The following is a 24150-nucleotide window of genomic DNA, read 5'->3' as shown; positions in this document are numbered from 1 at the left end:
GCTCGAGCTCAGCTCGATTATAAATGAACCAAGCTCAAACATTCAAGAATTTGGCTCGGTTCGACTCGATTACATCCTACCTGCGAGGGTAATTCAAACACAATATTCTCAATGAACTGCAATAGCTCTTGTTCTAAGAATGCATACACCGATGAATTAGGTTGAGTTTGGTTTCAAACCAAACGAAAAACACTCGAAGTAATCATTCGTTAAGAAAAACTGAAAGATTTTAAAATCTAATGACTTGTGTAAACTCATCGACTGAAATAGAGGGAATTAGTTCTGGCTTATATCAGTTCAGCTATGGACATAACTGAACTGATATCAGCTGAACTGATCAAGTCAGTTTAAAACAAAGTTGAGCAGTTAATATACAATATATGTTTATGGATGTTCGAAAACTTCAATTGCTCCTACTTCACCCCTTCTAACACCTTGTGTAGGATCCATTAGAAGACTTTGATTTATACAACACTTTGTACAAACCCACCCAGCTTAGGACTTACTCACTGCCTAACTGAACTTCTAGTCTAGACTGAATGCATCACCTTCCAGCCAACACTTATTTAACGTCTATGTGTCAAAGACTACAAACACAAGTTTTACGTCTTTGTGCAAGAAGGTATTTTGAGTGATGGTGTGTGTGTGTGTGTGAGAACTGATCTCTAAAAACAACCCGAAAGGTGTTCTCAAACACTGAGGGAAATAAACATCTACACTAAGCTGATATGACTTGAAGTGTTCCCTCGACTGGGCTGATTGCTTCTTGTAAGCTGATATGCAATAAGCGTGCCCTTTCTTTTCTCTCTTGTTTTTCACCTCTCGTTCATGTGTTTGTTGATGGTCTTGGTCTGTATTTATAACAGTAATGCAACCGTTACATCAAGATTCATCACATGTGATCGTTGCAACTTGAATGAGTTCCTTGAAATTTGTGTCTCGACTTTTCCAACAGCCATTCTAGAACATTTTTTTCTTTAAGATTTGCTGCAACGTCCATTATTGTACTATTGATAGTACAGATTCTGTAAGGTCCAAAATTAACATGACGTAATTAAACTACATGCAAATCTAGGGGAAATGGAAAATAACTAATTAAATAGGTTTAATTGCATAAATTGAATATGATATACATGGTTGCATGTATAAAATGTACTTTCTACACGAATGCATATAAACTGTATTTTTAAAGGTTATTCGAGATACGATCGAGGAACGGAGACCGAGAGCTGAAAAATGGGGAAAAAAAATTATTGAATAATTGTTTTTAGTTATTTAAAATAAGGTTGATGCTTTATGATATTTTTAAGAATAAGGAGTTTTGAGGAGATTTATACGCCGAGACGTCATTTTTAACGATATTCGATTTTCGACTAAAATATGAATTTTTCGAGAACTCGGCTAATATTTTCACGAACTTTCCTAAACGAAATATTTTAAATATGCACTAATGGGCCTATTGTACCATGTTAATGGGCCTAGGCTTTTTTACTTGATAATTAAAAAATTATTTAAATCCTAAAACCCTCCCCATTATTTCATAACACACGCCCCCATCCCCTCATCAACAAGGTCTCTCCCCTCCCCTCAAGAACACTCACACACACATGAATAGTTCTTCAAGGAAAGCCACGTTTTTGCAAAGGAAATGAAGGCAAGGTTCTACATCTCCGTTCTTCGCATCGCCAACACGTTTTCGTGCATTATATACGCCATGTTAGGGTGACTTGAGTACACGATTTTTCAGCATGTTTGGAGTCACACAAGTCATGGTTAAAGGCTTCACACGAATTGGTATATGCTTGAACGAAAATTATTGCTTGATGGCAAAAGGGTTCGGCTAAGGGTTATTGCACCAAGGGCTTGGCCAAGGCTGGGCTGGGAATCGGTGAGGGTCATGGTTATGGGGCTAGAAGTGTTTTAGCTGCTAGGACCCGCGGATGGTCACTTGGGAAGAGCCCATGATCGCTGGGCTCTCCCCAAACAAATATGGTGCAGCCGCTGAGGGATCAGGGATGGGAGGGTGGTCTAGACTAGGGCTCGGGGTGGTCCATGGTTAGTCAAGAGGGTTCGAGCTCGAGATACGGCCAGACGAAGAGTCCTAGTGAAGGGAAAAGAGTCATAGCGATAGTAGGGACTCACACAGCTCTTGCTTTGTGCAGGGGGTGGCAGTGTGGGTTAGGTTGGGTCCAGTGGGTCCAGGAGGGTTCCTATATTAGCTGGGAAAGGGCTGGATTGGGGTGGCTCGGGCTCAGCTCGAAGAAATCACTAGTTGGTTCGAAGGTGGTTAGGAATTGTTCGAATAATTGGTTTAAAAGCTAGTGGGTTGAACCGTGGGTCACTGTGGATGGTTCATGGTTCACAAGGGTAAATTAAGCAATAAAAAGTCTATGTTTAAAATTTGAGAATTTAATAATCAAGTTTGAATTAATTCGAAATTAAAACGCTCCGAATTGATATTTACGAAATAAATGGAAAACCATGAATTTAAGCCAAATAAAAATATAAGAAATTTAATTTAAGCTTAAATAGTTAGTTGGGATGGTCTAGTGTCAACAAAAGTAAGAAAAAGTTAAAATTGAGGAATTTTACATCTAGGGGTAAAACAGTCATTTTACACCTGAAAAATAGTAAACGTCTTGGCAGTTCCCTGAATATTGTAAATAATGATAATATGCTTATTTTTAAATTTTATGGAATTTTACTATAAAACGATAATGTTAAAAGATATGTTGCGTGCTTGATTTAAAAGAAAAATGATTTTTTATGCATGGTTAATTTTTATAAAGTGATAAAAATATGAAGTGTTGAAGGAAGTGAAGTAATTGTGACTAATATGATGATACGATGATTACGATGATATGATGATATGTAAGGCCAATACTAAGTTGATGGGTGAGAGTGTCGCTGATGTCCCCGTCTCCCAGTACTGTGGTTACACGTAGATGGATCAATCGACCTTCAGCTGATACGAAAGTCACAATTAACGATCTGAATTCAAAGAAAAGAAAAATGTATACGTATATATCTATGATGAAAAATGAAATGTATATGATGAAAGGAAAAATGTTTATGTTATGCATGTTAATGAAATGTTATGTTAAGTAAAAGTATTTTCACTGTTTCATGTGATTGTATATGTATTATTCGTTATTATGATTATGGTTTGCTGAGTCAATAGATTCACTAGGTGAGATCGATGCAGGTGAGCATGATATCGATGTTGAGTGACTTGATGGTTGATCTTACTGGACTGAAGGTGCATATAACCCGAGGACCAGCGCTAGTTTTCCGCACTTAAGATTTAAAGTTTATGTTAAAGATTTTTACGACTTTTATGGTGCTTTTTGAGTGCTTTTGAGAGGTTGTTAGAATCAGCTTTATTTTGAAATATTGTTAAGTTTAGGTTTGGTAAAACGTTTGATGATTTTATGTTTTGAATTCTTTCTTGAGTTTTCAAATATAGTTGGTATGTTTTATTTTAAAATGGTGTCAAAATATTATATATATATATATATATATATATATATATATATATATATATATATATATATATATATATGCGTGTGTGTGTGTGTGTATCGGCCGAGAGTTAGTATAGGAAAAAAGAAAAAAAATTCTAGTACTTTTTAAGAAAAAAAAGTAGTGGACGTTACAATTGCTTTTGTACCTTTGTGACAGCTGGATCCCATCGAATAAGCTTGTCGAGTTCTGCAACTGATTGGTTCTAACGGATGCTCTGAACTAGTCTTTTGAACTGATATTCAGTTGGGCTAATGAAATCAGTTGACTGACTCGTCAGTTGAACTGATTTCACTCTTTCAGTTGAACTGGTCAGCTGAGCTTTTCATCAGTTGAACTCTTCGTCACCTGGCCGGGCTTCTGAAGGTCTTCTGTTGTACCACCTTTCAACTGGATAATCAGTCAAACTGGTTTACGATTCATCAGTTGAACTGGTTTCATTCGATTAATCAGTTGGTACTTCCAGTTTGCATTCTTCGATAGCTTCAGTTTTGGCTCGATAACTGATTAGTTCGAATCCTGATCAGTTTCAGTTTCTGCGCACTTAGATAAAATCATTAGAAACAAAATAACAAGTTTTGTTAACATCAAAATTAAGATTGCGAACATAAAATGTTCCAACAATCTCCCCCTTTTTTATGATCACAAAACTTGAACAATCAAAGATATTTAAAATAAATTTAAATAGTTAATAATTCTCCCCCTTTGTGAGAATAAAAAAATGTTTAAAAACAATAAAGTGAATAAAAAAACTTTCAGTTTGAGAGATAGCAGACGGAGAAGCTCTCCCTCAACAACTGAATAAAACGATTTGAAAACAATTTTTCAGTTCGAGGGATAGCAAATTTAAAATCAGTTTTACAGAATAGCTCCCCATCAAGAACTGAATCAAAAACTCCCCCTCAAAAATATAATCGTTGCGCATTTTTTTAAAAAAGAAGTTTAAGCAATAAATACTCAAGCAGTTAAGACAACATATAAATTGGAAAAATCAGTTCAGTTACATGCAAACTAGCTGGATACACATGACGTTAATTTAATTCATTACACATCCCTTGTATTAATATAAAGCACACCATCTTATGTAAGGTTATGTAAGGGAATTTCTACTACACTTAGCAACAATCAAATAACATCAAGTATCAGTTAGTTTATATAAAACAGAACTGAGTATACCAACAATTGGTCGCCTAGAATGCTTGGAATGCTGCATCGATTTTGAGTTTCTTTTGCCGTAAGAACAACTAATTGCCTTGGACTTAATCTCTGTGCTGGCTAACTGGTCTAACCGATGAAAACTGGACTCAATTGATGCTGAACCGCAATGATCAACTACTAGGATCTGATATGGCAATGAAGCGGCGACACAATTGATGATTAAGCTCCACTTAACTCATCAGTTTCAGATGGTAGTTGGGTTTTTTCTGTTGATCAGTTGAACTGGTAAGCTGGCAACTGAAATCTTGTGCGCTGATGGCTCGAGGTGGCTCGACCGTAGTCCAAGAAAAATGAGAGTTGGCTCGACTGCACATGAGGGAACTCGCGCCACATCTTGTTCTTGTGAGCAGGAGCTGTGTGGGCCGGCTGGGAGCTCATGCGTGGGTCAAGGAGGATCACTAGGGTCCCGAGGTGGGCTGGTCAAGAGTTGGCTCGAGGTGGCTCGAGTGCGGCTCGGGAAAAATGCAAGAAGGCTCGAGGGTTTAGCTTAGGTTCGAACAAGGCTTAGGAAAAGGAAAAAAGGCCGAGCCACGGTCCACAGGGGTCGGTTCATGTTTCACGAGGGTATTTTAGGTAATAATAATCAATGTTTAAAATATGGGAAGAAAATATTAAAGTTTGAATTGATTCGGGAATTAAACGCCTCACGAATTAGTAAATAGGAAGTTAAATTGAAGCCCATGATTTCAAGCTAAATAAAAATATGATAAATTAGATTTAAACTTAAATAATTATTTGGGATAAGCCCATTTCAATAAAAGTAAGAAAATGTCGAAATCGAGAAATATTACATCTAGGGGCAAAACTGTCATTTTACACTTGAGTTATACAAAAAAGTTGGCACTGTCCTGGAGGATCATAACGCATGTTAAATGATATAAAATGATGATTTTGATGAAAATATGATATTTTATGATTTATGGTTAAGTTGTGCAATTTTTATGCTCTAAAAAGAAAAGGAAAAATATTTTGAGGGAGGTGAATTGACTGTGACAAAGAAAGAGGATATGTAGGGGATCCGTTTTAAGAAGGAACGGTGAACTTACAATTTTATAGGAATGTCGTGAGGGAAAAGACCCCAGAGGGAGTCCGTTTACGGGAAAAAAACCCCAAAGGGAGCCCGTTGATCGTATTTCCATGGCGGTGCCTAGTGCCCGTCCCCATGGGCCATGTGGAGCTTAAGACTGATCAGTCCATCAGAGGATATAAGTTAGTCACTTACAAGGATCAAACTTCACCCAAAATGATAAATGAATGAAAGCTTTACGATTAAATGATTTAAGATTTACGATTTATTTATGCTTAAAAGTTATTTTGAATAAAATTATGATTTTTAATGCTCGTGATTGTATACGTATAATTTGATACTCATGTTTAGAACGTGCTGAGTAATTGGACTCACTAGGTTTGAATGTTGCAGGATTTGATGATATGAAGAGGCGCTGACGCTTGAATGGATCGAGTGCGGTAGTACACCCCCGAGAGACATTTTATTGTTCGCATTAGCTTGATAGATAAAAGATTTAAAAGATTATTCTCAAAGAATTCAGTAAAGACTTTTATGCTTTATTTTGATGTTAGTTGATCTTTTTAAAGGTCGATGTAGGATTTTTGGTTAGTCGACAATTTATGGATTTTTATGCGCTTGAGATTTCAACGGATAAATTATTATGATTTATAGAAATGTTAAGTTATTTTAATTAGTAATTTTTGATTTTATGATTTATTACAAACAAATTAGTAGTGGACATTTCATTATGTGTGTTATAATTCCAGCTACAATAAATAGCTAAACAAGTTCATTATCATATGCATGACGTTATTATGTAATAATATTTTTGTTTGTTTGTATAAAAGAACCAATGTTTTATGCCCCTATCATGTATTATTTTCAAATTAAACTTATTTACTGTACACCTCGAGGTAGGAAACGATACAGAGTTGTGCTAAGAACTGTTGAAGGGATCTACTCAATGAACTATCTGTTGCGACTGGTTGTTAGGTTGTGAGGGGCAATGTGGGGACCCGGACACTAATCAAGTTCTTAATCATTATTGGGACTAATTACTCAATTATAAAACAGGGTCTAATTTTTTTTTTAAATACAAAGCGGAAACGTAATGTAATTTACTCAAATTACATATTAAACATGAACATGCAAATCTTGTGTTATCTACAAGAATTCAACTAGGTTCAACTACATATAAGTGCTGAATCCTATGTTGCTTCGAAGCCCGAATCTCCACGCTATCTAATCTTCTCTCATCCTCTTCTTGACCCTAATCCAGCCCCACCTGTTGTCATGCATATATACAAAACAAGACAACAGCCGGATAACTCCGGTGAGATATAAATATCCCAGTATAAACAATGTACACATGCAATCATATAAAAGTATATACGAAAGCATATAAGAATTACTCATAACATGTCTCAAATCAGAAACATAAATCAATATCAAACATTCAATAATCATGAATGATATAAACAATGTAAATCAACATGTCGTATCAGACTCAACTCAACTAACGTGTCGTCTCAGACTCGACTCAACTCTAACCTAGGGATCCCGATGTCTGGATATAGGTAATTATATCGAATCTCAGTCGATAGGAATGAATCAATCCCTAAACGGCATCGATATAATTCATATATCAGTGTCTGGGCGAATCAGCCGCAGAATTGACGAATCAGTCAAGAATTAGGCGAATCAGCCAATAACCAGACGAATCAGCCTGTAATTAAGCGAATCAGCTTAATTTTAGACGAATCAGTCAATAACCAGACGAATCAGCCGGTGACTAGGCGAATCAGCCCATAACCAGACGAATCAGCCGGTGACTAGGCGAATCAGCCGGTGACTCAACGACTCAGTAATCAATACATGCAGTGACTATGAATCAATAGCCTACAAACATCAATCTCATCATACATTAGCTATAAATCAATAGACTACAGTCATAAGTCTCATCAATTGCAAATATCAATGCAATAAATGAAAGTGTGTGATTTAGGAAAACTCGAGTCAAACCTCACCCGAGTTGTGCAATCCCAACTCAACATTAATTTATACCTTTCTTCCTGATATTCTGACCCTGTCGAAGTCTCGAACTCAAAGCCTGTCAATAATCAATCTGACAATCACAATATCGAGGGTACAATATCAATACACCACTCAATCAATACTGGATATAATCAGAATTCAATCAAATTCTGTTTCAACGGCATAACATCATAATCTCAATATATCCAGCAATACCATATCAAGCAGATATCAATTCTAACATCTCATAATCGATAATCACTCAATATGGATATCAATTCTTATTCAACTCAACTCTACAAATCATAACAATTCCATAATCAGTCCGTTTCTTAATCTGACTTCGATTCTATGATGTCTAATATGTAAAGAACAACATATATGAGTTCCATTCAATTCTGACAATATCATAATTTCAAAGCATGTTAAAACGTAGCAAAACTTACGTCCAGTTGTAGCCTACGTTGCTAGGAACTCGATACCGAAGTCGGATTCAAAATCAGACGGACGGATTTCTCACAAAAGGCGTAAGGATTTTTCTATTCTTTTCTCCGTACCTTTCTCGATTCTTTCTTCTGAAAACTGAAGAATTCGTTTGTTTATATATATATATATATATACATCCACGTACATGCACAAGGACGAGTGGCTCATCCCACATAGTACACGTCTCGCGCATATGCGCGAACAATGTTGCGCATATGCGCCAGTTATTTAAACTAGCGCTTTGTCTTCTCGCGCATATGCGCCAATCATTCCGCGCATATGCGCCAATCCTTCTGCCAACCCCGCGCATGTGCGCCATTTATGTCGCGCATATGCGCCGATCATTCTGGACGGGTCGCGCATATGCGCGCCTTATCTCGCGCATGTGCGCTGATGCTACTGGATGTTCCGCGCATGTGCGCTAATACATGTCGCGCATGTGCGCCAATCCTATTCTTCACACATAATGTGAATTCTTTTCCGGCTCTCCCGATCTGATCCGTTCTGTTTATAATCATATTAATTATCAACAATAGATTATAATAATCATCGCCCAAATCTTTTCAAATTAACCGGATAATTTCTCGGACCTTACATTTCTCCCCCTCTTAGATCTGAGTTCGTCCTCGAACTCGCAAACAATCAATTCAGATACGTCAGAAGAAATGTATACAGAGTTATATCAGAAACTCATCTCAATGAATCTGTTCTGAAATTTCAATCTCATATCAAATTCTATTTCGAAAAATAGCTCTGATAAAGTCAATCTCGCAACATTGGTTATACAATATCTGTATATAACCATCAACAGCTCGTAACGACTCAACATCATCAGCTGTTATCGAATCTGTTGATCTCAATCAAAGATATATTCGATCTTTGGTCTCAAATATCAACAGTCATCGTCCGACATTGGCATATTCAGTCTATTTATTATGAGCTATGTTCATTTTCTTCTGAATTAGCTTCATTTTTTCAGTCATCTCTCTGATCATTTCAGATCCAAACTCAAGAACCTCAGAGATATCATTTCAATAAAGAGAGGATCCATATATCTTTTTGTACAACGCTTCGAAATAAGTTATCTCAATACTCGTTTGATAGTTGTTGTTGTACGAAAACTCACAAAATGACAATGAATCCTGCCATTCAGTGTTAAAATCTAGCATTACAGCTTTCAGCATATCCTCCGAAATCTGGATAATCCACTCTGACTATCCATCAGGTAGTGAATACAATTCAGTATTCAGATATAATCTAGTATCCAACTCTTACTGTACATTCTGTCAAACGTGCAAAATCATCCAAAATCACGATCTAATATACTCAACTCTCCACACTCCGTGAAATCTAATCACTTTTCTGACAGAATCTCAGTAATATATCATATTTGTACATCTTCATGTACGGTTTAACACTCGCAGACTAAGGTCAGTCTGTCATTCCTAACTCAATCCATACTCAATTCCGAGAGGAATGTAGTAACTTCATCACGATATCCTTGGAAATGTAATCTCATTTCCATTCCGGAACCGGCAAGTTATATAACCCATCTCTTGGTTTCTTTCTTTCTATCTTTATCTGTCTGTAGTTCAGACATTTCAGTCCAAAATCTGCCATATCTAATCTCATCTGTTTCTATCAAAACAGTTTCTGCTATCAGGATGCTTACTAAATCAAGTATTGCACCATTTCTGACAATCTATGTCATTTCACATTCGAAATATCGGGCACAAACAAATCAGCTATTAACATACAATACAGTATTACTTACCTGATTCAAAAACGGATTCAGAACAACAGCAAGATTCAATCAGATTCAAAACATCACTCATCGGTACTGATCTATTAAACTCATAAAACCGCAAATATCAGACACTGATATCCACCTCGGCTGACTAATCACGATTTAACTCTGTTAAAATCAACAAATATATCATCTTCAGATATAACCCATCCTGAATGCAATCTGTCTCAATCAAGATTCAAAATTTCAACAATTTCTAATATCAGTTCAAGACTAAAATCAATCTCTCTGATTGGAATCAGATCTGAAGTCTTATCAGAGAAAACATCAAGAACTTTCTTATTATTGGTAAATCAGCCAATGATAGACTCAACTTCAGTAAATCAACTAAATACATAAGGAGTTACTCTGCTCCTTTCTGTAATAATCGAGTCATAGCTAGTACGAATATCAAAGGAATTCTCAGTCTGGAATTCTTATCGTACAATATTCATCCCTTGGCCATCTCAGGTTCGATTCTCACCATCTTCTGGAATTAATCTAGGGTAGCTCTGTACTTGGTCAGCACATCAATATCAATAATGCAGTTCCAAAATCAGAGAACACCAGTACAATACCATCTACCACACAATCTAACTCAATCTCATTCTTATCCTACTGTAGTATACAAGATCTAACAGAAATCGCTGATAAAAGATCTTTTCCCAAAGGGAAAGAAACAAATACTACAGTAATTAGGGACTCAACAGATAATGCATGCATCAATGCAAATCTTTCAGAAATAAAGGTATGTGAAGCACCGGCATCACTCAATACATATGCAGGATAATCAAACAAATCAGTTACCTGCAACATCATCATCTGGTGCTTCATGAGCCTGCTCCTCGGTCAAAGCAAATACTCTGGCCTGCTGTCTAGGAGGCTGGCCAACTGTCTGGCTTCCTCCTGGCCTCTGCTGTGACTGAGATAGTGCTGGCTGAAATGAATGAACAGGCAGCTGATCGTCTACTTCCTTGTGCCGCTGATCCAGATGATTCGGCTCCCTGGAATCTTTGGGAACCCCTCTGTGGACATACTCTGGAAAAATGTCCCTGTTGTTTGCAAAAATGGCAGCTACCAAGTACTCCTTGGCATTGTTCAGTGGAATGTCTCCCTCCACAATTTCCGCAGTAAGCCCCGGTATAACTTTGCTGAGAACTACTGGAGCTAGAAGAACTACCGCCAGACTTCTTAAACTGCTTTCCTCTAGCCTTCAGAAAATCTTTCCTTCCACCACTGCTACTGCCACTCTCGAATCGGGGAGGTGGTTGCGGTGGTCTCGACACTAGAGGAACAAATTCAGCTCCTCTCTGCCTTATCAGGCCCGCTTCAGCGCCCTTTGCTCTATTCATAGCATCAGCAAAGTTATTCGGTCGTCCTATGTTCACCAATGTAAAAATATCGGGATTCAAGCCGTTGATGAACTGATCAGCAACGGCTTCGTCATTTTCAGCCACATGTGGAGCAAACTTCAACAAGGTAGAGAACTTGGTCACATATTCTTCAATGTTCAGCTGACCCTGTCTCAAATTGACAAACTCCGCCCCCTTGTCTTTCCTGTACGATACTGGGAAAAATCTCTGATAAAACTCAGTTTTAAATACATCCCAAGTAATAATCGTACCTCGTTGCTCCAAGGCCCTCTTCATCGTAATCCACCAGCTTTTCGCAACATCCAGCAACTGGTGCCCAATCAATTTAATTCGGCGCTCATCACTGTACTCCAGTGAATCAAACAACATCTCAATGTTACCTAACCAACTCTCACACTCAACTGATGTCTCAGTACCCTTAAGAGTCGGTGGTTTGAATGACTGAAACCTCTTCAGCAAGGTTTCCATTGGAGTCGGTGTTACATCCATTGGAGAATTTGATGTACTACCCTGTTCTGGTATTCTTCTGGGAGGCATATCTGAATATCACAAGGATTAGTAACTCAATCCAACAAACCTGTTTCAATTCAGTCTCTCCTCCGATCATCTTACTGCTGATCAAGAATCGGTTCGAATTCATTTCAAATAATACATATTACAAAATCAAATCAGATAATTCAAGTAACATGTATTATATAAAGCAGTAAGCATAATAGATTGCTAGCATGCAAAAGCAGGGAAGAAAACTCAATCTACCCCGCTCACTAGCCTCTTCTATCTCAATCTAAAGGATCTATCGCTCTGATATCACCTGTTGTGGGAACCCGGACACTAATCAAGTTCTTAATCATTATTGGGACTAATTACTCAATTATAAAACAAGGTCTAAATTTTTTTTTTAAAATACAAAGCGGAAACGTAATGTAATTTACTCAAATTACATATTAAACATGAACATGCAAATCTTGTGTTATCTACAAGAATTCAACTAGGTTCAACTACATATCAGTGCTGAATCCTATGTTGCTTCGAAGCCCGGATCTCCACGCTATCTAATCTTCTCTCATCCTCTTCTTGACCCTGATCCAGCCCTACCTGTTGTCATGCACACATACAAAACAAGACAACAGCTGGATAACTCCCGTGAGATATAAATATCCCAGTATAAACAATGTACACATGCAATCATATAAAAGCATATACGAAAGCATATAAGAATTACTCATAACATGTCTCAAATCAGAAACATAAATCAATATCAAACATTCAATAATCATGAATGATATAAACAATGTAAATCAACATGTCGTATCAGACTCAACTCAACCGACGCGTCGTCTCAGACTCGACTCAACTCTAACCTAGGGATCCCGATGTCTGGATATAGGTAATTATATCGAATCTCAGTCGATAGGAATGAATCAATCCCTAAACGGCATCGATATAATTCATATATCAGTGTCTGGGCGAATCAGCCGCAGAATTGACGAATCAGTCAAGAATTAGGCGAATCAGCCAATAACCAGACGAATCAGCCTGTAATTAAGCGAATCAGCTTAATTTTAGACGAATCAGTCAATAACCAGACGAATCAGCCGGTGACTAGGCGAATCAGCCCATAACCAGGCGAATCAGCCGGTGACAAGGCGAATCAGCCGGTGACTCAACGACTCAGTAATCAATACATGCAGTGACTATGAATCAATAGCTTACAAACATCAATCTCATCATACATTAGCTATAAATCAATAGACTACAGTCATAAGTCTCATCAATTGCAAATATCAATGCAATAAATGAAAGTGTGTGATTTAGGGAAACTCGAGTCAAACCTCACCCGAGTTGTGCAATCCCAACTCAACATTAATTTATACCTTTCTTCCTGATATTCTGACCCTGTCGAAGTCTCGAACTCAAAGCCTGTCAATACTCAATCTGACAATCACAATATCGAGGGTACAATATCAATACACCACTCAATCAATACTGGATATAATCAGAATTCAATCAAATTCTGTTTCAACGGCATAACATCATAATCTCAATATATCCAGCAATACCATATCAAGCAGATATCAATTCTAACATCTCATAATCGATAATCACTCAATATGGATATCAATTCTTATTCAACTCAACTCTACAAATCATAACAATTCTATAATCAGTCCGTTTCTTAATCTGACTTCGATTCTATGATGTCTAATATGTCAAGAACAACATATATGAGTTCCATTCAATTCTGACAATATCATAATTTCAAAACATGTTAAAACGTAGCAAAACTTACGTCCAGTTGTAGCCTACGTTGCTAGGAACTCGATACCGAAGTCGGATTCAAAATCAGACGGACGGATTTCTCACAAAAGGCGTAAGGATTTTTCAATTCTTTTCTCCGTACCTTTCTCGATTCTTTCTTCTGAAAACTGAAGAATTCGTTTGTTTATATATATATATATATACATCCACGTACATGCACAAGGACGAGTGGCTCATCCCACATAGTACACGTCTCGTGCATATGCGCCAGTTATTTAAACTAGCGCTTTGTCTTCTCGCGCGTATGCGCCAATCATTCCGCGCATATGCGCCAATCCTTCTGCCAACCCCGCGCATGTGCGCCATTTATGTCGTGCATATGCGCCGATCATTCTGGACGGGTCGCGCATATGCGCGCCTTATCTCGCGCATGTGCGCCGATGCTACTGGATGTTCCGCGCATGTGCGCCAATACATGTCGCGCATGTGCGCCAATCCTATTCTTCACACATAATGTGAATTCTTTTCCGGCTCTCCCGATCTGATCCGTTCTGTTTATAATCATAGTAATTATCAACAATAGATTATAATAATCATCGTCCAAATCTTTTCAAATTAACCGGATAATTTCTCGGACCTTACAGGCAATCTGTAAAACTCGATGAATACGACCCAATGACATTCCAGTCAAATGGGTAAAACGTTTATTTTTATAACGAAAGCATGATGAGATTAAAAAAAAAATCAAAAACCAAGAAACAAAAACCCCCATATTTATGGTATATAGGTTTGAAAGATTGCGTAGTCTTAAGTCTTTGAGCAAACTCGACAGGGGTAACAACGTCACATATCTAAAAAAATAGCTCTAGGATAATCTTGATTTTTTTTTTTTGTAAGTTAGAGAGCTAAAACTAACTTTTGATGGGCAAAGAAGTGTGAAACTAGCTTGGTGATTTATTGGAAAATTGCCCATAATTTAATTGTATCATAAATCACATTAGAATTCTGAAAGTTGTATAAATTATAAATTTATTAATATTGTTTAATATATTTCATGTCAAGTCATCTATTAGATAGAGTTTATGTAATAATTAAAATTATTTGAAAAAAAAACTAAATTATTATGATATAACAAAAATTGGACAATATCATATATTTTGTTGGATATAGTGAGAGACATCTAAAAATATTTGTTAAAATAATGATATATTTTAATATTTATATTATATAGATATTTTAGAATTTTCATTTTTTAAAACTATAATTGAAAATATGATACATCTTTTTGAAAAAGTCAAGATGTTCAATAAATTTATTAAAAAGAAATATTGTATTTGTTATATATATATGATAATTTGGTATAATGTTTAAAATAAATATCCCAATTATATGATTTTATTTTTTCTCTTAAAATTCAGAAGAATAAATTTTAGTTCATATAGTGACAAAAAATATTAGAAATCTGAATCGTAACTGTCTCAAAGTGGTTTTTTTATTTTGCATTTATTAAAAATGGAAACATCGGTTTTGTAAACTCTCGAGAACCCCTGAAGTATGATGATAATCCGACCTTATTATTATTTTTTTATCTACTTTATTTGATCCACTTAAATTTCACTTACGTTAAAAAAATAAAACCTATGTTGACATTATCTTATTTAATATAGAAAATACATGATATTTTTAGGCAATTATATGAACTCATATTTCTACTTCAAATATGTGAATGAAATGAAAAATAAATTAAAGTCATGAGACGAAGCTGACAACAATTATTCGAGATTAGATAAATTAAAAAAAAAAAAATTACTCTATAAGTAGGAAACATGTAATAATATAAATTTCTTTTCAAATTTGACAAAAGTAACGAAACTCACAAAGGAGTATGACCTATTATTAATAAGACAATGGACCATTGTGTATTTTCAAAAAGTTAAATTAAAACAAAATGACATGATCCAATATCCAAAATAATAACAGAGCAACAAAAGAAGATCTAACATGATGACTATGAAAATACATGTTGGAAAAAAGATATACAAATGATCGAGTTTTTTAGGATAAATAAAAGCGATTTGAAAACAAGTACGTGTTTAAAATATATCATATATATGATATAATAAAAATGTTTCATTGCACATGTACAACTATATTTGTCGGTTAACTCGACCCTACCCCTATTGACAATGCCCGCAAGGGTCGATCCAACGGCCCAGATCACTCCACATGAGTGATCCGGGCCCACCTCTCTGTAAAAAAAAAAAAAAATTGACTCAAAAAAATCCGAGCCGTTGGATCGACCCTTACGAGCACTGCCAACAGGGATAAGGTTAACTCATAGTAACGTCGACACAAAATAAACAAACAATTGACACACCGTCTTTTTTCCTAATTATGTGAAAGGAGGAAAATAAATAAGAGAGGACATCTATTACTTCTTTAGGCATCATTTTTTTTTTTAAGATTTCCTAACTATGGCACGGGAAGGACTTGAACATGAGCCGCTTATCGGGGAAAGTGGGTGAGACCACTTAAGCCGAAGGCCAGTCTCCTTTAAACATCATATTTCTGTTACATATAAAAAATCGTTTATATCAGCGACGATAATTGTCGTTGAAAAAAGTCAATAAAGTAAAATTGTGTGAATTTTTACCATTACAAGCTCAAAAACCCGAAACTCTAGTGTGAAGTTAAAAATAAAAACCACAAGATTGACACAGCAGACATACAAAAAGGGAAAATACACAGGTTGCTATTATATTCGAGCAACATAAGAATTGGCTTGAGTGACGTATCTCACCCACCGATAAGGGTTGTGTGTTTTGCTCTTCTTCGCTATCTGTAAATACTTCACCTACATAAATGAATGACATTATTAGACTCATGTAAGGTTTACTGTACTGTTGTCTTAGAATATCTGTAAATATTACTGCAGTAAGTTGTAGTTAAGGCAAAATAGTACAGAAGGTTGCAAAAGGTCCTCCAATCCTGCGTAGATAGCACAATCTCGTTTTTGGATAAAAGATCGGTCCTCGATAGGATAAATGCCGGAAATGACATGTTTTACAGGTCAAATTTAACATCAAGAAATTTAAAATGTACCATTTTCAAAATCAAAATTAAGGCGCACCCCCCCCCCCCCCCCCCCCCCAGCTTTACCTCCAGTCCGGAAGGATTATACATGGGTATAGTGAAACTCATGCTCACAGGTCCAGCTTCTTTAGTGATATTTCCTGTGTTAGCACGCAACATGAATGTAAATATGGAAAAGATTCACCAGTAATAAAAAAAAAATAAAAGACCAGATCGAATCGGCCTAAAATTTCAAAATTACGATCATACCATGCAACTCCTGTGAAAAATTTAATTTTGCACGTAGGGTGTGCTCAGACCCACCAACAAACTGTTTAACATGAAATATTATCAGCAACAATGACAAAATATATAGAGGTGACTAAAGAAACTGAACTCATGGTTTATTGTGCTGTCTGCACTAGAATGAGATGCTACCTTCTTCAAATTCCATTCGAGTTTCCTGTTTGATTCTTTGAAATCAGCGGTTTGTCCAACTACTCCAGCTTCCAAATCAAAATTAACTCTAAAACTCGAATGAAAATGATAATTGTTCAGCATACCATATAAAAGAGGTAAATAATTTGAAATGGTAAAGGACAAATGCTCATTGATTAATTGTGAGAATTTTCTAAGTTTGGCAAGTGTTCAGTAACAATGTCTTCAATTCCCATGATATCAGAAAGCTGAGAGCTGAACTCAAATTTATATTCTATCATGTTAGTGATAGCAAGAGAATAATTATAATTTCTTCACGCTAAGTGTTTTAGAAGTAAAAGTCTCACGACCAATGATGATCATAGTGGGCTAGCCCATTACCACCATTTTTGGGATTCTGGTAGGGATAGAACGTCACACTAATGATTCTAATGCTCCTGCTTGATCCATAACTAGAATATTATCTAACAACCTTAAACCCCAATGGCCCACGTTTTGAGGTGCAGAATCAGAGGTGTCCTTTAACCACCACAATGAGCCTAGCACCTCTTTAGTATACTCGTGCAAATCATGAAAAACACAGGCCTGATGGAGGTATTTGATCGTAACAATGAGCAATTATTTTAAAAAAAACATATTACTGAAAGTGAAACCAACTGAACTTACCTGGTTGTACATGTTGGCAATGGCATCTCTACTAAAACTGTGTTGGCAGTAGTTTTTGAAGGAAACTCTGCTCGGATTTTCAAAATCACTTCAGCCTAAAATAGCCAGAGAAAAGAAAATGTGAAGTCGGATCCTTGCTTACACAGTGATGCAATCAATCTATGAAGTTAAAACTTTAAGAAACTAGAGTGTATACAAGAAACCAAGAAACATGGCTATGCTTTATCCTCAATTAAGTTCACATATTCTAATCTCAATCAAAAATTTAACACTTAAAAGACACTTTGACAGTCAAGAAACTACCTACCTTGAGCGATCCAGCTTCTTCAATTAAGGTGTTAATGGTAAATGGGGGCTTGAATTCCTGGGTAATACGATAATTCATGACAGGAAATTCCCCATCTGGTGGAACCTGGCAGGCACAAAAAACAGCAAATAGCAGGATTTTAATATGGAAGAAACTCAAAAGACCTTATGAATAAATGGAAATTTGGAAAATTATCAAACCATCCTGTATTACTCACCAAAGACAATGTTCTGTCAACGTCAAAACTACCCAGATGTACAGATTCATGGAAATTGCAGTCATCCAAAATAACTGGCCCTGCCCCCAGAGAGCTACTACCGTAGCCTATTCAGCAAAAATATATAGCTTAAGTTAAAAGAGAAATGTGGTTGAAAGCTAGGATGAAGAAACAGGTTGATTACCATAACTTGAAATGCTGCTTCTTCCAATGCTCAGGTCTTCATTAAGAGCTAATTTGATTTCTGGATTTCCAGTTAGATAACTCTTCATTTGAATGGTGCCATCAATTTCAGAAGTCGATATATATCCCTATTCAGCATTAGTTTCATCATTGCGGCTTAGGTTTAATCTTTAACAAAATAAATGATACATGAAAACCACCATCCAATGTAATGAAATGAATAAGGATCAAACAGCGCAAGGTTGTTCCCAAATATTTCTCTCCTGAGAAGCTATAAGCTCGGTTTTATTCTCCAAAAGAACCCACTCCAGATTCAGGAAGGGAAATAGTCCTTTTCAAATGTTAAGGTGGATTTTATGTACACTACCCAACATGAATGCGAGTCAATCTCCTAATTCAATTCTGTCAAATCTTGATAATAGTCTGAAAGATCATCTCATCCAGAGAAAAATGACATCAAAACTGGCAAGTTACAACAGTCCGATACTCACTACTGATGAACTAAAGTTGCGCTTGGATGAATGAATTTGATTTGGAGGGATAAATTTGATTTGAGGAAATATTTAAAAGATGAATGTTTTAAAATTTACCACAATTATTATTGAAATTGCATTGTTTGACATAGAGTAGATTTGGAATTTACTTCAATTTGTCCATCCAAGCAAATCAAGGAATTTCAAACCATCTCAAATTCATCAATCCAAACACAACCTAAGTGAAGACTCGTTCTTTCTTTACAAACAATATTTTAGACATGGTCAGCCTAAGGAATTAGGCGGGTGTCAAAATGGATAGCATTTGTAGTACAACTAAGTTAAATAAGAATAAGTTATTCAACAAAATTGAGTGACAATAATTTAAAATTTTTAGTGAAATGATTTCATTCCTTAATCTTCAGAATACTGTAGAAACACTCAGATAATGATTGAATTGGGGTTTCAGGTGAAGAATCTACCAGTAAAACTTAGATGGATAAATATAAGTTAAAACTTCTATAAATTAATACTCGATAAATTAATAATGTCTCTAAAATATAATTTTTCTCGGCCTGACTTGGGTCAATGTGCTAAATTAATAATTTCGACAATTAATTTTATTTGATAATATAGTGAATAAATTTAATGACTGAAAACAATGAATATCACTCACTTAGTTTTATAAATATAAAATATATATGTACAATGAAATTTTTATATATATTAATTCAAAGAATATGATTCCGACATTTGTGAAACACAATGACTTTTTACGTAATTAAATTTATGTCCGTTGAATAAAAAAATACTATTTAAAATAATAAATTATTTATCAACATTATTAATTTATAGAGGCTTAATTGTATGTAATTCAATGAAATAAAACATCACTTACACTAGAGCTAAATGTAACACTTATTTTCTCAATTATGTCGACGAAGATTTCCTCCCTCTTTCTACCTCCAGGTTCATGTGCCACGACAGATTTTGTAACAGCAGTTCCCGGCATCCTTTTAGTCCCTTGCTGAAAGAATTATCAGGCAAGGTCAAAATGCACACAAAGGCCTAACAGAGGAAAACTAACTAGAAATGAAACCTAATTGGCTGGCAAATTCAAACTTTGAGAAATAAAATGTACCACCATAAACAAAGCTGCAGGACCAAGAGGTGGTAAACGCGCAGCATCAACCACAATCGGTTCATTGAATATATAAGACTTCAAAACTTCAGTAGATGTCGTTTGTACATAACCAAAATCCTGAAATTTAAAAATACTTATGGCCATATAAAAACAAACAAAAAAAACATCCAGAAGAACCTAAGATGTGATGTTATGAAGGCGTGGAGAATCATCAGAAAATAATTACACAATTTGCTCAAGATCAGTTTCTAATAAAGGATAAATAGGATGCAGTATCAGGCATGTAAAATGTTCTAAAAGGAAAGTTACTAAAAGATTGATCAATGCAACATCGCAGTAAAGGACAAAAGTATATCGCATTTTCTGTGAAATGAAACATAATAATATTCTGTATTTTGAACGGTACTTACTACAACTTCATCCAGGAGCTCATACACGAGCACAAAATTTTTTCGTAATGATTCTTCATTCAGAACACCAAGGTAATCTTTGATGACACGTGCAATCCTCTGCAGAAGCTCCAAGGCGAAGGAAGGTGAGAAGTTGGTCCTTGTGGTTGCGACAAATAATAGGCCAACCACCTTCACATGGAAATAGTTTACACCATCCAGATTCTATTAAAAAAGATACGATACAGAATAAGTATCTGATCCATTAGTGGAATCATTAATAGAATGCATGTCATTTGAAGGACATTATGAGGTTCACCACAGATAAACAATTTAAGTGAGTCAAAAACATCATATAAAACTGCCCAATACTAAAAAAATGGAAAAAAAAACAAGATGAGATCCATGTATGAGACATCAACTTCTCAAAACAAAGGAATTAACAATAAAATGGCAGTGGCATGGACGACTATTAAGTGTAAATACTCACAAAGACAGGGGGTGCTTCCTCTTTGCCATCTTCTTTCCAGAACTTAACTTTACGGAAGAATATCTCTGCACTTCCTTTCTGCACATCACCACGATCTGCATAATTGGGACACTATAAAATATATATATATTATATATACATAAAGTAAACACAGCCAAATCTGAAATATGGAAGGGGAAAACAGTTAGAAATGGAAAATAGATTCTACTTGTTTATCTCATCCTTGGTAAAGTTGACCTAACTTTCTTTAGTACAGGGGACTTAGTTCTGACTTGTCACCAGGGAGGGAAGAAAAATGCAAACTTCAAGTATATCCACATTAAAATGTAACTTTTTCTCCAAGATATATTGACCTGCATCGAGTGCTGTGTTAAGTTATTATGTCAGACAATCAGAAGTTCAATCCTACCCAAAGAATCTCTTCAGTCGTGAGATCTAATTCAGAGATTTGATTATGGGCTTCATCCAGACCACATTAAATATAATTCACTCTAGCTTTATTTAAAAACTTGTGCATAAAAACTATAACCCAATTCTCACATGACTAGCCCCAGCTAAAGCCGAGTGATCTATGAACATAAAAAATAATTCCAGCTAGAAATTGATGTTCCTTCAGCCACACAAAACCACGAAAACCCAAAAACTAAGGTCAAATTGGAAAAAAAATTCAATAAAACTTCGGCACAAGTTTAAAATGGAGAAAACATCTCATAAATTACAGTGACAACGTAATCAAATGCCACATTATATAAGCAGAATAAAAAAATTCGACGGGGAATTATGCAACTAACAGTCGCGAAAGACGATGTTGTCCCCTCTCTGAGAAAGCACGAAGAATTGTGAGATCATGGTGGATGATTCACAGTACGCCTCCTCGCCTGAACACAGAAATGAAATCACACCGCCTATGTTCCAAAATTAATATGGGTCGACTTCTCGGGTCAAACTCAAACCCGCAGCTGGTTATTGAAGTAAATTGGGACATGCGACTTAGGGGTTGTTTGGTAGGCTTGATTAACATATGCAAGAGTCTTGATGTCTTAACTCGTGATGGTGGACTTAAAGTTCAAAGAAGTTAAAATATTTGGTTTAATATCATGATGTCATGTCACTATATTGTTTAATTTTTTCTAATATAAATGACTAAATTATTTAACAAAAGATATGACTTTAACATACATTGTGATAACTTATGTGAAAACGGATACACAAACGTCCTTGGATCCTTGACTCTGTATCGAAGAGTACCATACCGTAAGGATGCTTGGGGCAATCGTACAAATGTCCCACAGAATTATAAAGAGCTCTTCAATTGTAAATGATGCAACACGGGCGAAAAGGACGAGTCGGGTCGGTACTCTGTCGGATTCGCAATCAAGATATTGAAGGAAATATGAGTTGGACGTCTAGGCTGAACTTCTTGACTCTTTGAGTGCTTTGAAAGATCTGCGAACAAGAAAATAACCACGTGAATGGGCGTCGGAGGGGTGTCCGGCGTGACCACTCCGATGCTTTAGTCAACAGAGAACTCAAACAAGAAAACCAATGTAGCCAAGTGATGGCTGTGAAATTGGTGTCGAGTGCAGAGTAAATGAGCAATAAATGAGAGTATTAAATGTGTGAGTTAATATTTTAGTAGAGAATAAATGCAAGTAAAAAACCTGGTATTTATAGTAGAGGATGCAATGATGACCTCGTTTTTTGTGTTGAGTATTAATTGTAATAGGACGACTGATTATACCCTATTGTTTTAACATATCAAATATCATAATAGTCACATCCAACCCACTCGATTTTGTCAACCATTTATGTTATTGTCAGAGATAGGTCGGCTGTGCATACTCTATCAAGTCGCCGCCATTAAATGCTTCACTCATATCGAGGTGGCCTAGGTAGAATACTTCTCGGGATTTCTTATGAAGACACGGGCATACAATGTCCCGGGGAGATTATGTTTCGGGTGCTCCTATGGCCCGGCCTATTGACTTCTCGGCCCCTTCCATGAATTCTTCAAGTCGTATACTCCTCGTCCCGGGTAATCCTATGACTGGAATGTCCATCCATTTTGTCGCTTTATCGACCCGGAAGCACTCCATCCTTCTGACACGGGCACCCTTCATGGACAGGCCCCATGGCCCGGGACGTCTCGGGCACCATCCATGACCCGGGACATCCCGGGGTATCATCACTCCCTCCTTAAATAGTCGGACTAGAGTCATACTCGCTGTCCGGATTAGTCTCATGTGCCCGATCAGGAGAAATATTTTGTCATTTAGTCTCCTTGAGACGATAAGGATGATGTCACATTTGTCAGTGCTGACGTAATCCCTAGCATTTAAAGTTGTCAGACTTTTTTAATTTCCGAGAAGAGATCATCATGGCGCCTCGATCCCTGTGCCTGTCTTTTCGATTACCCGGTACAAATTTCGAGGCACATCTGAGCCGTCCTCGTGTCTTTATATCAACAGTCGAGATTACCCCATACCGCCTATATATAACAGCACAAGAGTTTTTCAAAAATCACTTTCAAATTCAAAAAAGCGGCCAAACTCTTCAATTTTTCTTCTTAAGCTTTCCGACGTGCAACCCTCCTCTCCGGCGATCTTTACATTTTCCAGTCACTCGTCGTCCTCTCATCTTGTAAGTCATTTTAAACTATATTTTCTCCTCTTTTTATCATGTCCCATTCCACCTCCTCCACCTCTGGTCGAAATGCCAAGGGTCTGTCAGAGGACATTTCCCCAACCCCTTCCGAAACTTCCACTCACATCCCTATAGCCATTCATATCCCAACTTTCCGATCTATCACGAAAAAACCAGAAGCTACTACTTCGTAAAGACAAAGTTGCAAGGCACTTGTGGTTCTCAACAGTGACGTCTACCCTTCGCCCGGGTAATCTGGAAGAAATTAGGTCTTTAGGTTCAATCCCTTCTGCCTACAAAATCCAAATTCCCGGGTCAAATGATCACTCAGACACTCTACCTCCGGGTTTCCAAACTTTTTTCATTGAACAACTCAAAAGTGGACTCCGATTTCCAGTCCATCACTGCATGAAGAACGCCGAGCCCGGGCGGAGGCTAAGG

General features: G+C 36.5%; 1 protein-coding gene across 2 annotated transcripts; it reads right to left on the bottom strand.

Annotated features, from left to right (window-relative positions):
• Nucleotides 1-16314: 16314 nt before the first annotated feature.
• Nucleotides 16315-22028, bottom strand: LOC140827611 (AP-4 complex subunit mu). Of its 2 annotated transcripts, none has more exons than XM_073190358.1 (13): nucleotides 21858-22028; nucleotides 21067-21161; nucleotides 20598-20801; nucleotides 20185-20304; nucleotides 19942-20070; nucleotides 18572-18698; nucleotides 18388-18494; nucleotides 18171-18275; nucleotides 17864-17958; nucleotides 17198-17285; nucleotides 17030-17090; nucleotides 16847-16920; nucleotides 16315-16541 (listed from the first exon to the last, which is right to left on the bottom strand). In XM_073190358.1, the coding sequence occupies exons 1-13, from the start codon at nucleotides 21913-21915 to the stop codon at nucleotides 16443-16445; spliced, it is 1362 nt and encodes a 453-aa protein (XP_073046459.1). In that variant the 5' UTR covers nucleotides 21916-22028; the 3' UTR covers nucleotides 16315-16442. The 2 variants fall into 2 exon arrangements, with proteins under 2 accessions (XP_073046459.1, XP_073046460.1); XM_073190359.1 differs by having other exon boundaries at nucleotides 20188-20304; nucleotides 21858-22027.
• Between the last annotated feature and the right edge of the window lie 2122 nt (nucleotides 22029-24150).

This window comes from Primulina eburnea, chromosome 3, assembly GCF_022965805.1.
Source record: "Primulina eburnea isolate SZY01 chromosome 3, ASM2296580v1, whole genome shotgun sequence".
NCBI lineage: Eukaryota > Viridiplantae > Streptophyta > Magnoliopsida > Lamiales > Gesneriaceae > Primulina > Primulina eburnea.
The sequence above is the reverse complement of the archived record's forward strand: the minus strand, read 5'-3'. Positions and strand labels throughout refer to the sequence as shown.

Excerpts from the sequence above, each read along its gene's own strand:
- LOC140827611 (XM_073190358.1), bottom strand. The coding sequence starts at position 21,915 with ATGATCTCACAATTCTTCGTGCTTTCTCAGAGAGGGGACAACATCGTC. Across the intron at positions 20,071-20,184 it reads CTGCAGCTTTGTTTATGGTG|CAAGGGACTAAAAGGATGCC; the intron begins GTACATTTTATT and ends TAATTCTTTCAG. Across the intron at positions 18,495-18,571 it reads AAGCAGCATTTCAAGTTATG|GCTACGGTAGTAGCTCTCTG; the intron begins GTAATCAACCTG and ends TTTGCTGAATAG.